Raw genomic sequence first — 15,750 nt, 5'->3', positions numbered from 1 at the left:
GGAAACCCATGTGGTGGCGACGCGTCAGTAGATGATTGATGCACATCTTCTCGCAAGTGTGTATGGATAACAGTTGAGGGGATCGGTCCTGTCAAATGGAGAAAAGGGGGACGTATGTCAGCTTCTCCTAGCATTGATTATCCAGCTGCGAGGGGTGCTGCAGAAAGTGTTTTGGAGAAAGTTCGAGAAATATTGTTGGTACTTAGAGTTCTTGTCAACTGCATAATGACGGTCGTAGAGGTATTTCCAGAAATCGAGGGCTGATTTGTCATCGCCGCTAAACAGATAGGGGACAGCGTCCCCGCTAATCCAAGTCACTGAGTGGGTCTTAGTGGGAAATAGTCCGTGTCTGGGAAGAGAAGCATTTGTGCGGTGATGCTGTCAAGAGTCGTGTGCGTAATGAACGCAAACATCTGGCAGACCAAACGCCAACCATGGCTCGCCTCTCCGCTGACAAGTCGATGTCCATCGTCGTCTTGCGTGCCTCACTCTGTACATAATGGCGAAGCGGCCAGATGTGTCCAATGGAGACACGAGTTGCTTACCTACTCCCCATTAATCGTCATGTACCAAGTTGCCTGACGCAAGAGTAGGAGCGTGCATTGCTCGCCACACAGCATTCCACCAGGCCGAGCCGATTTTTTTCTACAATCACATTTGGCAGAAGCCGCGACTGCAGAGAGGCACACACTATCTTGGCCATCCACCGCTCATGGTCTAGTGGCTAGCATTGCTGCCTCTGGATCACGGGGACCCGGGTTCGATTCCCGGCCGGATTGGGGGTTTTCTCTGCCCGGGGACTGGGTGTTTGTTTTGTCCTCATCATTTCATCATCATCATCATTTGTGACAGTGAGTAGATTGGATTGTGAAAAAAATGGACTTTGTACAGGCACTGATGACCGCACAGTTGAGCGCCCCACAAACCAAACATCATCATCACTATCTTGGCCGTCGGTAGATGTGGAGGGAGAAGCGTGGTCTGGTTCTAGCTGTATTCAAGAAAGACATAGCTCAAGCAGAAAAAGGGCGCTGGGACGGAACATCTGTCAGCGGTACTGGAGCAATGAGCGAACTCCGGGTAAAGACTCTCACCAGTAGACTGGTGAGGCAAAACGGAATACATCGATCATTGAACCACTAAGCGACAGAATCCTGAAGTTCAATTAAATGCATCATGTCATTCTCATATGTCTACGATGTCAACCCAACAGGATGCCAGAAAAACAGACTACACTTCCACCAAAACAAGTAAAGTTGTTACAGGCACAATACTTTCACATTCAGTACATGGTTCCTACTCTGTCCACAGTATCATTACCATTAATGCTCACTATCAGTACTTAATGCAAATATGGAGTCTCCATGTTTGTCCAAATGCTATTATTATAATGAGACGATCAGAAGCAAAAAGCACAGGTGAAGGAACTCTTGGTATGAGAGGATATTCAGTGAATGGACTGGCCTACCCATTCCCCCAAAAGGGAGCAGGTGTGGGATGTGGTGGGGAGACGTACAGCACTATGAAGAATTACTGTGTGAACTACAATTCTCATCTTGTTTAAGGAGTGAGTTAAAAATAGCACCTCTGCATGCAAAAGCCATATTTTGTTGGAAATATACAGGATTTCTCTGGAAGCCAGAAACAGGTTTAGGAAAATAAATAGCAGGTGTAGAATGTATCAGAGTCAGCTGTTACATAATACTCTGCACTACAAATCTTAAAGACGAGTTAAAGTAACATGATATATTAACTACTCAGAGAAAATGAATGGAAGTGTGGCAACATGTTGTCAGATGTCTCCCAGTCATGTACAGGAATTGGACGTCACATGGCATAAGGTCAGTGTGAGTATAACGGCAAATATGGCTAGCCACGTAGCACGAGGCAGTTGAAAGGACAGGAAAAGACAGTATGTGTCAATCAGTGACCAGCTACAGTGCACTGTGATGGTGTTCTTCATTACAACATGGCCCACAGGCAACAATTGGATGACCTCACATGGGAAAGAATCATTAGGAAACTGGAAGGACGATAAAGTGTGATGAATGAACCCTATGAGTTTGGTATTGCTCACAACTGTTTCACATGTACGCATGCAGGCACTGCTGCTTGAAGGATAAGAGTCTGTGGAGGTTATCGATCATAGTTAACTACAGTAGCAGATGATTGCTAAATTGTGCAGTATGCAAGGAGGGACCCATGTCAGACAGTGGGTGTAATTGAAGCCAAATTTAACAGGATTGCAAGGCACATAATCTCATGTTCCTCAGTGGCACGGTGATTGCATAGTGGTGGAACCCTTGCTCAGTGACCAGTAAATTCCATTGACACTCACACATGGAAAGCATGGCTTGCGATTGTGCCAAGAGCATGGGGACTGGACCAACTAGAAGTAGGCTTTTGTGCTCTTTTCACATGAGAGTAGATTCAGTCTGAGCAGTGATTCTGGCTGCATCCTTATGTGGTGGGAGGTGGGAACGCATAACGCACAAACGAGTACTACCAAATGTGATGATTTTGGTGGCCCAGCTGTTATGCTGTGGGGAGGCATAAGGTTGCATGGGTGACCTCCAAATCTATGGAAATGGAGCACTCACTGGTCAACATTATTGCGACACTGTACTCCTTTCCCACATGCGTTTTTTCAGGAGTGTGTTTAGCCCTGACATCATTCTGTGAGTGACAATACCGAACTGCACTGAAATGCACAGGTGGAGGAACTCTTGGTATGAGAGGATATTCAGTGAATGAACTGGCCTACCCGTTCCCCCCAAAAGGGAGCAGGTGTGGGGATGTGGTGGGGAGACGTACTGCAGTATATCAACATGCTCCAGAGACTGTCTAGTATGTGTCAATGCGCTGGTGGAGGAATAAAATTCTTTGCCAAAAGATTCCTTGGGGCCAGCATGGGAGCCTGTTGCAAAGCATACATTGCTGTCTGTGGTGATCACAACCTATTAAGAACCATGTGCTGTGTTTTGTAATGTCCAGTGGACTATCACAAATTGTGGTAACTGCAGTGTAATCATAGTCTTTGAATAAAAGTGGTCATTTCCATTTGTCTCATTGCATATTTCTTTCTATTACCTTTGGTACTATACTGTAGCAGTTTTTTTCTATGTATGGTCAAAGTTTTGTTGAGCTGTTGCTTTGGCAGTGACACATCAAGTAAAAGTTCCTTTTATCCTTAAGTTTCGCAGACTGGTGTATAATTTTATATGGGAAAGAGGCAGTTGCCATTTCCAAATGACAGTTTTCCCAAGTGTGAATTACCAGCATTTCACTTTCTTTCATGTCATTGCACACTTGCACCTCATGTTGTATTTGATATGTTGCCATCACTCCTCTTGTGTTACAAACCAAACTTACAAGTCAAATGCAGTTGTTACAACCCAGTAGTTTCACACTCAGTGCACCAGTAACAGGATATTTAATGCCACCTTAATTATGGGTAGTCTCAAATCTATTTTGCCTTTATGGTCCTCTGTTTCACTTGTGTCATGAACTCCATTCTAAGTTTTTAGATTTGATGGTTTGCTCTTACAGAAAAGTTTATCTGTTTTATTTTAAATGAGGAATAGTACAAATAATCTATTCACCATTAATAATTGTGTGGTCTCTCACATTGTGCTGTTCAGTAGAATTTTTCTCGATTGTCTGAAAATTCAGCTACTTTCTCAATCTGATGAGTATTCTGAGCTAGCTTGTATCATTCTTAGTTGTGATACTTCAAATGTGTCGAATTTATATTCTCCCTCTATTTCAATCCAAACGATGAAATTTGTTCCTTTTCTACTGACAGCCGCATTTAGTGTTTCGAGTTTTGCTAATTTTCAAAGTAATTTTTGAAGCCTGCATTCCGAGCATTCAGTGTCCCTTTGTATGGCTCCAGTTTCTTTCCATCACTACACTTACAGGACTTTTACACCTACAAACAACTCCCACATAGGTGTAAATTTTTATTAATGGATCTGCTGATGTTGGACCTGACTCCTGTTTGTGCATAACAAACATATATTTGTTGATATTTAGTAAAGTTGTGAAATTTTCCCATCATTTTTGTATCGATACTATGTAAGAAGCAAATGACAAATACAGTTTTATAACACGGTGCTGACGGTTACAGGGCAGCGACAGCAGCTCTGGTTGAGAAGCAAAGCAGAGAGATGCTGGAGCTGATCAACGAAAAGCGTAGTGAGTACATGATGGCAGAGTCTCTGTACCTGGATGATGGAGATGGCTACACAGATGATGTGCTGCTACCATACCCCAGTCAGGCACCACAGCCAGCACCACCAGCTCTCTCAAAATTTGAAGTTTACAACGATCCTGTGGAGTTTGCTGACGTTGATCAAATTGCTATATCGGTTGGTATCTTTTAAGTTATTCCTCGTTTCTTACTTTAAAGTCATGTGATATAATTGGGAAAGAAGACTATGTTGTCATTACCTCTTTGCATTTAATTGCTGTAATGTTCTACTGATAACCTTATATTTGAGGAGCTAATAATTTAAAATGTTATTTTCAGGTTGCACAAGAAGACCAGAAGACTTTCACAGACTTGGTGAGACAGTTAGTTGGTCGATGTGGATCTGACATTGAAAAAGCAAGGTATAAAATTTGTTAGGATTTTGGCTTGTTCGAAAACGTTGGTTTAGTAATTTGAGTAAATCACTCGGTAATCTCATGTTTACTAATACAGTAATGGTGGTATCTCAGTGGAATATGTGTCTGTGAGACGTGGAATGTTACCTGGATAAATGTTTTCTGAGTTAATAGAAAGAATAGGGAAACACTGTAGTCATAATTCACTCCAACTGACAACAACATTGTGCTTTTTAATAAATTTTCCATTCCATTTTCTCTCTCTTGGAACTTAAAAATCAGAGTAAAAAATTAAGAAGCAATTTACGTTTCATATGATAAACTATTTAAGTTACTGTAATATATTTTCTAAATATTTAATTTGACTATTTACTTTGTAAGTTTCACTGGTTGTTGCTGTAAATGCTTAACAGATCTCTCACACGAATGAAGAAAATTTCAGAATTTGATTATGCAGTAATATTTTACAATCACCAGGGAATACAGGAAAAATAACGCCTGCCCAAATTACATGATCACAGACATAAATAACATTGAAATCGTTGAAAATTCACATGACTCATACACGGAGGCTCTATCCTAGATTTACTGTAAGTTATAAAAGATGGGCCAACAGCAAGTAACATTAAATTTCATGAGTAACAGTATTGACATAAGTTGCCACTGAACTGTTACAACAACATTTAAACATCTTCCCCTCTCTAGATAAAAGATGGGGTACATTAGGTCTGACATAGCTCAGAAAATATTTATCATCTAAATTTTCCAGTCTTATTATGTATTATGTTCTCTTTTCCATCAAACCACATGATTTTTGGAGGATTTAAATGCAGGATTTTCATTATTTGCAATGTTGACAACAAATGAATAGCATTCTGAAACAGAGGAGCTACATGTTAACATTTACTTTTAAGCCTGTTTCATTAACTTAGCAGACTGGTGAACTGTCACTAGGCCACTACTGATTGGATGACCATATCTGTCCCCTGGCAAGGTATACTGTTGTCCTTTAAGCTATCCAAACACAGGTGACAACTTTGCCTTCATGTCATATCTTCTGTTCTCAGTTACCTCCTAACCACAATCATTGTCTGCATACATAGGGCCTGTGCCAATTTAGTTAAGATATTACTGAATGATGTCATTATGTGAAATGTGATTTATTCATCTTGTTACATACAATTTTCAAATTTTTAGACTTGATGTCTAAGAGACATGTCAAGATTTGCAATACAGAAATAAAAAAGTTTACATTATTTTATACTTACATTTCTGAGATACTGTTGCACAAATACATACATTAGTTTCCAGTAAACAAAAAATAGAGTATGTAATTCCCTTGTTCCAATTGTGAAACTGTCCTCAATAAATTCTTCAATAGAACAACACTGTTACACCACAAGAGCAAAGATCCATTTTAAATATATTGTTGCCTTTTATTTTGTTGTAGTTTTTAACCCCATATATTCTCATGTCTGGGCCTAGAGTTTTAAAAGTGTGTCAGAAGTTTAAAGTTCTCTCTGTGGTAAGTGCTATAGTTGTAGTGGAAATGGAAAATGTCAAGAGTGTGTTGATTTTTAACACCATCTCCTATATGTAAATGGAGGTAATAGATAATATTTTTAATTTTTTTTTAGCATGTTCCTGATTATTTTCTTTTGTAATACAAGAAGCTGCATGACAATTGCTTAATTTCCCAGAAGATTATGCCATAACAAATAACTGACTTGAAGTATGATTGTAGCTCTTGTCATGTGAATGCTAAGCTGTTCAGTTTATTTGCTAAGTAGGCTATGTAAAACTTTCAATTTAAATTTTTATCAAGATTTGGGTCTAAGAACTTTACATGATTTGACTCTGTAATATCCTGACCATTGCAGATTATTTTTATTTCACTCTGTTATAATTATTTTGCTTCAAAATGCATCATTTTGGTTTTAGTTCCTTCCAGTTTTAGTCCTTTTTGATGGAACATCATACATGGTTTTCTTAAGTATTTTGGACACTTTCTTTCAGGCAGTTCATTTGCAATTAGAACTGATGTATCATCGCAAAATAAGACTGAATCAGCATCTGTTCCAAGTGGTAGGTCATTTATGTAAAGAAGAAAAAGATAAGAACAGAGTATAGAACCATATGGGACTCCTTGGGAAATTGTTTTCCAGTATAAGTAATTGTTTCAATTTTGAGTTACATTTACTCTTCATCTCTAATCTGTTAAGGAAGAGTTGAATGACTTTAAAGCATTGTCCCATATTCTATTTGGACTTTATGGAGAAGTAAGGAGTGGTTCTCACATGCACATCTGAAGGAACATTGTATCAAACTTTGAGGCACTGTCAAATACAGACACTGCACCAATGTATCACAATACTTAGTTCACTGAGAAAAAAAATCCATATTCCTTTTATTGAAATTCTTTTTTTACATACATTTCCTGAAGCTTATGAGAGCTCGATAAACAGAGCTGAATGATCTGAATTACCTAGGTCTGAGCAGTACTTATTTTTGTTTTCAAATTAGTAGTTTGTCATAACATTATCAATGTAGGGCACCAACCAACTGTTTACCCTACTAACTTTGGTAAATGTCAACTTGACAGCTGATTTCTGAAATATGTCACAAAATTTTGTGATTTCACTGCTTTCAAATAACACATTTAAGTCAAAGCCTGTTGCTGCAGTCACAACTTTTTTCTCACTTTCTTTCTAAAGTATTTTTAGGAGGAACTGGAATTTAGCTAAGAACACTTTTGTCACAGCTCATCCAGGAATAATATAGATTGCAATAATCACTGCATTCAGATTATTTAACTCTACAGAGCAACTCTCAGACACACTCGTCACTTAAATAATTAAAATTTTCTCTTCCTTTATAATTGATGAACTAACAAGAATGCAGGAGACTCCATGAGATTTGTTTCTTCTACAGAAGCTGCCAGCTACCTAAAAATTATTAATGGTTTTTACAACTTTTATACAATCTTCTATTAACCAAAGTTTGGTTAGACATATTGTTTTGATATTTATTCGTAGAATTTGAAGTTCATCAGTTTAAGAGTATTTAAGGTTTGGAAGTTCTGCTGTTAAGCCACTGATATTCCGTTGCATCAGTAGAACATTTTTGTTGTTGACTATGACACTGTATGAGCGTTCTTTCTTTGGTATTTATAATTTTTGTTTTCAGTTTGTATCTTTCCTTTGTCAGTCCCATCAGAATGTATGTTTCCCTTGCTTTTTAGGGTTTTACACATGTCTATAAACATTTTGTTGAAGTTTACAGAGCCTAAATTACTGTAGGATAGGCCACTTTTGCCAGACATTTATCATTTAAAACTTGTTTGTGTAAGTAAATACTGTCCCAAACCTGTTACTGTGTTCCTTATTTAGGCTGTTGTTGTTGACGTCAGTTACCAATCTTCTGTGAATAATACCATAAACTACAAGCCTGGAAATTGGGTACATTATTTTCTGATAAGATTCCATGTTTCTCTCACTAAAACTTTCTAAATCATTGTGAAACAGTTCTATGTAGCTTTCTAAATGTATCCTCATACATGAGAGAGAGAGAGAGAGAGAGAGAGAGAGAGAGAGAGAGAGAGAGAGAGAGAGAGAGATTTTTGCATGCCTGCACACCAGGCTAAATGAAATCATTATTTTTCAGGACAATATTCAGATGGATTACAGTAAAGAATCTGAATACAATGCAGTTTGATGAAAATCTGAGAGGAGATACACCTATGGGTTTACTAAGAGGAATAAAGCATGGAACTGAAAGCTATCATGTGCTTTTCAAACGACTTTGCAGGCAAGAAGTTTTCCTGTTTTGAGTCTTATTTTGAATATACTGTACTACAGAAAACAAACTACTCAAGGATTCTACCTATGTACCTATGTAAAAATTAAAAAGTTTGTCTTTTGCAGTTATGCTGGTCTTCACTGCGTAGTCATAAAGGGGTATTCAAAATCTGCTGGGTACCAACCTGGAGTTCGCTTTGAAGATAACAGATTTAGAAATTCCTGGAATGCTGTTTATGTGGCTGGAGCTTGGCGTTTTGTACAGTGTAACTGGGGAGCCCGGCATCTTGTAAATGCCAAGGAAGTACCAAAAGCTGGTAGCAAAGGAAAGTCTGACAGTTTAAGGTACAGTATTGGTTTTGTAAAGGAATATCAGTTATGGAGAAACAACAAGAATGTGTTTAATATTTTGTCACACATCATGTATAACCAAAAACGTTGTAGTAAATTACAAATCTTAAAAATGAAGCTTGTCAGCTATTCTATAGCTTGAAAACATGGAGAAACTGCTGCCACTATGGTTTTTGTCAAACAAAATGGTAAAACAATATTACAGTTTCACACCAGCCTTAGAAGTAGGCCAGTGGCAAGTAGTTGGATACAGCAGCAGTTCTCTAAATATGTTAATTATGAAATTATTTGTTCCATATGTTAATGAAAAGATAGAGAAAATACATTTAAATTTCATTATTGCAAAATTTTAGTTAACTGATATGTCACTCTTTCTGAAAACTGTGGATCAAACTGCACACTATCTCAAAAAGACAACTGCTACCAGTATTTTGCAGATTGACTTATATTCAAATTTCCATGTGTGACTATGTGATCATTGAATGTGTCAGCATATGTTTCTGCCCATTAAAATAGTATAAGCCTAGATTCTCAGATATTTATCTTCCTGGTTTGTACTGTTGCTGGAGGGTTTGCACTGGTTCAAAATTTGGTAATTTATTTATTTTGCAATCAGAACCTCTTCCTGCCAGTATAACCATCCGTTAATGTAAGGGCAGAAATTCATTCATGAAATCTGTTAGTGACTACAACAGAAATAATCAATTTTTGAAAACATACTATAACTGGATAGATAAAGTCTACTCACCAAGCAGCAGTAGGAAAATGCATACAAAGATTAAAGAAACGTGCAAGTTTTCAGAGCTATTGGCTCTTTCTTCTGGCAGACGAATTGAAAAGGGAGGAACAGGGATGAAAGAAAGCACTGGAGAGGCTTAGGAAATGGGGGAGTTCAAAAAAGTCACCTAGAACCCTGGGTCAGGGGAGTCTCACCAGACAGGATGAGGAGGAAACACTGATTTTTGGGGATTACACTGGACAAGCTTAAAGATGGAATATAGTGTAATAAGCAAAACAGAGATTATTGACTAAGCATCATGTGAGAGTTGTTAAGGGCAGAAAGAAGTGGTAAAGGTGGGCCACAGTGAAAAATAAATGTGTCAGGAAATAAAAGAAGTAGAAAACTAAAAGAAATGAAGACAGGAATAGTTACTGAGAAGAAGTGTGGAGACAGAGGAAATTAAAGAAAGTAATAATGTAAATTACAGCTAGGTGGACAGCAATAGTGAAAGACATGTTGTAACACTAGTTCCTACCTGTGGATTTCTGAAAAACTGGTCTTTGGGGGAAGAATGCAGATAGCATGTGTGTTGAAACAGGCACTGAGGTCATGGCTGTTGTGTTGTAGAGAACATCTTGAAGTCCTCAGGTTTTCAGATCTTGTCCAGTTCAGGCATTAACAATCAGTCCTTCCTGCTCATCCTGTTTACCTTTTAGGATAATCCTTGTAATATATTTAATAGGGAATAATATCCTACATTTGCTATATAAACTGGAAAACGTGGGTAAGCAAATCAAGTTTCTGTCATTACTAAAGAATATACTTAAATGAGCTGTTCTTATCTATAGTTTGAACAGCTCTTATGTAACATCACATTAAATATGGGTATCAGAACTAACATTTTCTGATATGACTTCATTCTTGGGAGCCAACTGTGGAAAAAATGCGTAAATAGGTTTATAGATTAAGATGTTGTTGTTGTTGTAGTCTTCAGTCCTGAGACTGGTTTGATGCAGCTCTCCATGCTACTCTATCCTGTGCAAGCTTCTTCATCTCCCAGTACCTACTGCAACCTAAATCCTTCTGAATCTGCTTAGTGTATTCATCTCTTGGTCTCCCTCTATGATTTTTACTCTCCACGCTGCCCTCCAATACTAAATTGGTGATCGCTTGATGCCTCAGAAAATGTCCTACCAACCGATCCTTTCTTCTAGTCAAGTTGTGCCACAAACTCCTCTTCTCCCCAGTTCTATTCAGTACCTCCTCATTAGTTATGTGATCGACCCATCTAATCTTCAGCATTCTTCTGTAGCACCACATTTCGAAAGCTTCTATTCTCTTCTTGTTTAAACTATTTATCGTCCATGTTTCACTTCCATACATGGCTACACTCCATACAAATACTTTCAGAAATGACTTCCTGACACTTAAATCTATACTCAATGTTAGCAAATTTCTCTTCTTCAGAAACGTTTTCCTTGCCATTTCCAGGCTACATTTTATATCCTCTCTACTTCGACCATCATCAGTTATTTTGCTCCCCGAATAGCAAAACTCTTTTACTACTTTACGTGTCTCATTCCCTAAAGGAAACAGCATTCCCTCAGCATCACCCAATTTAATTCGACTACATTCCATAATCCTCATTTTGTTTTTGTTGATGTTCATCTTGTACCCTCCTTTCAAGACACTGTCCATTCCGTTCAACTGCTCTTCCAAGTCCTTTGCTGTCACTGACAGAATTACAATGCCATCTGCGAACCTCAAAGTTTTTATTTCTTCTCCATGGATTTTAATACCTACTCTGAATTTTTCTTTTGTTTCCTTTACTGCTTGCTCAATATATAGATTGAATAACATTGGGGAGAAGCAACAACCCTGTCTCAATGCCTTCCCAACCACTGCTTCCCTTTCGTGCCCCTCGACTCTTAGAACTGCCATCTGCTTTCTGTACAAATTGTAAATAGCCTTTCGCTCAATGTATTTTACCCCTGCCACCTTCAGAATTTGAAAGAGAGTATTCCAGTTAACATTGTCAAAAGCTTTCTCTAAGTCTACAAATGCTAGAAATGTAGGTTTGCCTTTTCTTAATCTAGCTTGTAAGATAAGTCATAGGGTCAGTATTGCCTCACGTGTTCCAATATTTCTACGAAATCCAAACTGATCTTCCCCGAGGTCAGCTTCTACCACTTTTTCCATTCATCTGTAAAGAATTTGCATTAGTATTTTGCAGCTGTGACTTATTAAACTGATAGTTCAGTAATTTTCACATGTGTCAACACCTGCTTTCTTTGGGATTGGAATTATTATATTCTTCTTAAAGTCTGAGGGTATTTCGCCTGTCTCATACATTTTGCTCACCAGATGGTAAAGTTTTGTCAGGACTGGCTCTCCCAAGGCTATCAGTAGTTCTAATGGAATGTTGTCTACTCCCGGGGCCTTGTTTCGACGTAGGTCTTTCAGTGCTCTGTCAAACTCTTCACACAGTATCATATCTCCCATTTCATCTTCATCTCCATCTTCATCTACATCCTCTTCCATTTCCATAATATTGCCCTGAAGTACGTTGCCCTTGTATAGACACTCTATATACTCCTTCCACCTTTCTGCTTTCCCTTCTTTGCTTAGAACTGGGTTTCCATCTGAGCTCTTGATATTCATGCAAGTGGTTCTCTTTTCTCCAAAGGTCTATTTAATTGTTCTGTAGGCAGTATCTATCTTACCCCTAGTGAGATAAGCCTTTACATCCTTACATTTGTCCTCTAGCCATGCCTGCTTAGCCATTTTGCACTTCCTGTCGATCTCATTTTTGAGACGAATGTATTCCTTTTTGCCTGTTTCATTTACTGCATTTTTATATTTTCTTCTTTCATCAATTTAATTCAATATTTCTTCTGTCACCCAAGGATTTCTACTAGCCCTCATCTTTTTACCTACGTGATCCTCTGCTGCCTTCACTACTTCATCCCTCAAAGCTACCCATTCTTCTTCTACTGTATTTCTTTCTCCCATTCTTGTCAATTGTTCCCTTATGCTCTCCCTGAAACTCTGACCAACCTCTGGTTTAGTCCGTTTATCCAGGCCCCATCTCTTTAAATTCCTACCTTTTTTTCAGTTTCTTCAGTTTTAATCTACAGTTCATAACCAATAGGTTGTGGTCAGAGTCCCCATCTGCCCCTGGAAATGTCTTGCAATTTAAAACCTGGTTCCTAAATCTCTGTCTTACCATTATATAATCGATCTGATACCTACAAGTATCTCCAGGCTTCTTCCATGAATACAATCTTCTTTTATGATTCTTGAACCAAGTGTTAGTTATGATTAAGTTATGCTCTGTGCAAAATTCTACCAGGCGGCTTCTTCTTTCATTTCCTCTTCCCAATCCATATTCACCTACTAGGTTTCCTTCTTTTCCTTTCCCTACTATCGAATTCCAGTCACCCATGACAATTAAATTTTCATCTCCCTTCACTATCTGAATAATTTCTTTTATCTCATCATACATTTCTTCAATTTCTTCATCATCTGCAGAGCTAGTTGGCATATAAACTTGTACTACTGTAGTAGGCGTGGACTTCGTGTCTATCTTGGCCACAATAATGTGTTCACTATGCTGTTTGTAGTAGCTTACCCGCACTCCTTTTTTTTTTATTCATTATGAAACCTACTCCTGCATTACCCCTATTTGATTTTGTATTTATAATGCTGTATTCACCTCAACAAAAGTCTTGTTCCTCCTGCCACTGAACTTTGCTAATTCCCACTATATCTAACTTTAACCTATCCATTTCCCTTTCTAAATTTTCTAACCTACCTGCCTGATCAAGGGATCTGACATTCCACACTCCGATCCGTAGAACGCATTTTCTTTCTCCTGATAACGACGTCCTCTTGAGTAGTCCCCACCCGGAGATCCGATTGGGGGACTGTTTTACCTCCGGAATATTTTACCCAAGGGGATGCCATCATCATTTAACCATACAGTAAAGGTGCATGCCCTCGGGAAAAATTACGGCTGTAGTTTCCCCTTGCTTTCAGCGGTTCGCAGTACCAGCACAGCAAGGCCGTTTTTGTTAGTGTTACAAGGCCAGATCAATCAATCATCCAGACTGTTGCCCCTTCAGCTACTGAAAAGGCTGCTGCCCCTCTTCAGGAACCAGAATAAGACAAATATATCGAATTTCAATTTTCTTTGTGTCCTGTTATGTCTACTGTGAGCAGACAGCATTAGGTACAATTCTCTCTCCCAGAAATATTAATAGATTAGTCCACCTGCTTAGTTGGGTGATAACACGCTGACCTCCCATGCAAGTGGGCCTAGGTTCGATTCCCAGCCAGGTTGGAGGTTTTCTCCGTTCAGTGATTGGGTGTGTGTTGTCCTCATCATTTCATCCTCATCACTGGTGCGCAAGTTACCCATTGTGATGTTGACTGAAATAAGACTTGCACTTGGTGGCCGAACTTCCCCGAATGGGGCCTCCCAGCCAACAATGCCATATGCTCAATTTATTTTTTTATCAATAGATTAGAGACCGGAGCCACTACTTCTCAATCAATTAGCTCCCCAGTTTGCCTCACAAGGGTTGAGTGCACCCTGCTTGCCAACAGTGCTCGGCAGACCGGGTGGTTACCCATCCAAGTGCTAGCCCAGCCCGACAGTGCTTAACTTCAGTGATCTGACGGGAACCAGTGTTACCACTGCGGCACGGTTGCTGGCTTTTGTTGTTAATGTCACTTCATTGTTTTAGAGTGTTTGTCGCATTTCTGCTTCTGTTAAGTAGTCATAAACATAAAACTTGCAGCGGTGAAATACAAGATAGTTTCAGATACTTTTTGTGAGAAAATAATTATCTGTGTTTGAATGAATTTTTGCTTTCTTTCTTGCTCAGGTATGAATATGATGACCACTACTTCCTCACAGATCCACGAGAATTCATCTATGAGTTCTTTCCATTGCAAGCTGAATGGCAATTACTAAAAAATCCAATTACACTTCAAGAATTTGAAGAACTACCTTTTGTACGTTCTCTGTTCTTTCGATATGGACTCTATTTCCCTGATACAAACACCAAGGCTGTTATGTACACTGACGCAACAGGTAAGACTGATATATATAACTGAAGCCTTTTGTATACAATAAAAAGTGATGTAGTAGCAATATGATATTGGAGAGATAGAATCTGAACAGTCAGTATTTTTTTTATCTTGCTACAAAGATACAGAGGATTTTTATTTTATTTTGAGTAAACACATTCACCTATAAAAACATCTGCTGTCCGTAAACTCATTTTTTTTATTCTAGTAAGAAAAACAAATACAATAAATGGTAATTACCATTACAAATAAATGAAAGAAAGAAGTACCGAGCAAAATCTTACAACTTCAATTGCACCCAGTGTAACAAACAGATCATCATAAATGCAAGAAGAAAGGGCATAGTTGACAATACAGTAGGTGATCCATGGCCCTTGTTTCTCTGCAGTCACAGTTAGCAGTATCCACAGGAAAGTGCCATTTCTGTGCATTACTCCTAGATCTTTAAACTCCAGAACAAAGGTGGTTGAGTGACCTGCACTTGATCCAATTCTGTTCATGCCCAGTTGGGAGGTTTTCTGGAGAGAAAGGCCATCAGGAGTATTTTCAACTTGAGAGACCCACAATTGTTTTCTAGCTGTAGATGCTGCTGTTTGGAAGACTGGAGTGATCTTGAGGAAATTTCTTCTGGACCTAAACCTTGGGGCTGCCGGAACGTGCCCATGTAGCAGATGGTTTTTCTGACAAGAGTGATTTGTTCTCTTTGTGCTGACAGTTACTTGACGACAAGGATCTGGTGGTGCTATGCCAGTGATCTGGTAAAGTTTTACAAATGGCATAGGTCTAAGACAACCAGTAATAAGACTATACATCTTGTTTAGTACCTTGTCCATTATGTAAAATACTGATATAGCACTAGTATAGCACCAGCCCAATGCCACACGTCACTGGAGGATAAAATTAGTGTAGTAGACAACACCATATGCAGAGTATTTTCCTACACCAAGTAAAGGCGAGAGCAAAGCCCCGTTTTGCTAAGTAAATTAAAATGGCACTAACATATATTTGGAAAATAAAATTCCAGAAATGTAGTAAGTCCTTCACCCTATGAAAAACTGTAATTAAGAATATTATTGCACATTCCTTTAAGTATGAATAGTGTGTAACTATAATATCATACTTTTAGGATGATGTCACTCATAAATGTAAAACTGACTATAAATAATTTTAATCATTGTG

The 15,750-nt window shown here is 38.5% G+C and overlaps 1 protein-coding gene and 1 pseudogene across 1 annotated transcript in view; one reads left to right on the top strand and one right to left on the bottom strand.

Annotated features, from left to right (window-relative positions):
* Positions 1 to 15,750, top strand: part of LOC126191197 (hillarin) — a 618,826-nt gene that overhangs the window by 587,990 nt on the left and 15,086 nt on the right. The window contains exons 5-9 of the mRNA XM_049931992.1: positions 4,130 to 4,370; positions 4,532 to 4,614; positions 8,272 to 8,415; positions 8,532 to 8,750; positions 14,367 to 14,575. Of these exons, the coding sequence (XP_049787949.1) occupies positions 4,130 to 4,370; positions 4,532 to 4,614; positions 8,272 to 8,415; positions 8,532 to 8,750; positions 14,367 to 14,575 (896 nt within the window). The remainder of the gene's footprint in view (positions 1 to 4,129; positions 4,371 to 4,531; positions 4,615 to 8,271; positions 8,416 to 8,531; positions 8,751 to 14,366; positions 14,576 to 15,750) is intronic.
* On the bottom strand, positions 14,077 to 14,194 carry LOC126089985 (5S ribosomal RNA; annotated as a pseudogene).

This window comes from Schistocerca cancellata, chromosome 6, assembly GCF_023864275.1.
Source record: "Schistocerca cancellata isolate TAMUIC-IGC-003103 chromosome 6, iqSchCanc2.1, whole genome shotgun sequence".
NCBI lineage: Eukaryota > Metazoa > Arthropoda > Insecta > Orthoptera > Acrididae > Schistocerca > Schistocerca cancellata.
Note: the sequence above shows the minus strand (reverse complement) of the source record. Positions and strands in the feature narration are given on the sequence as shown.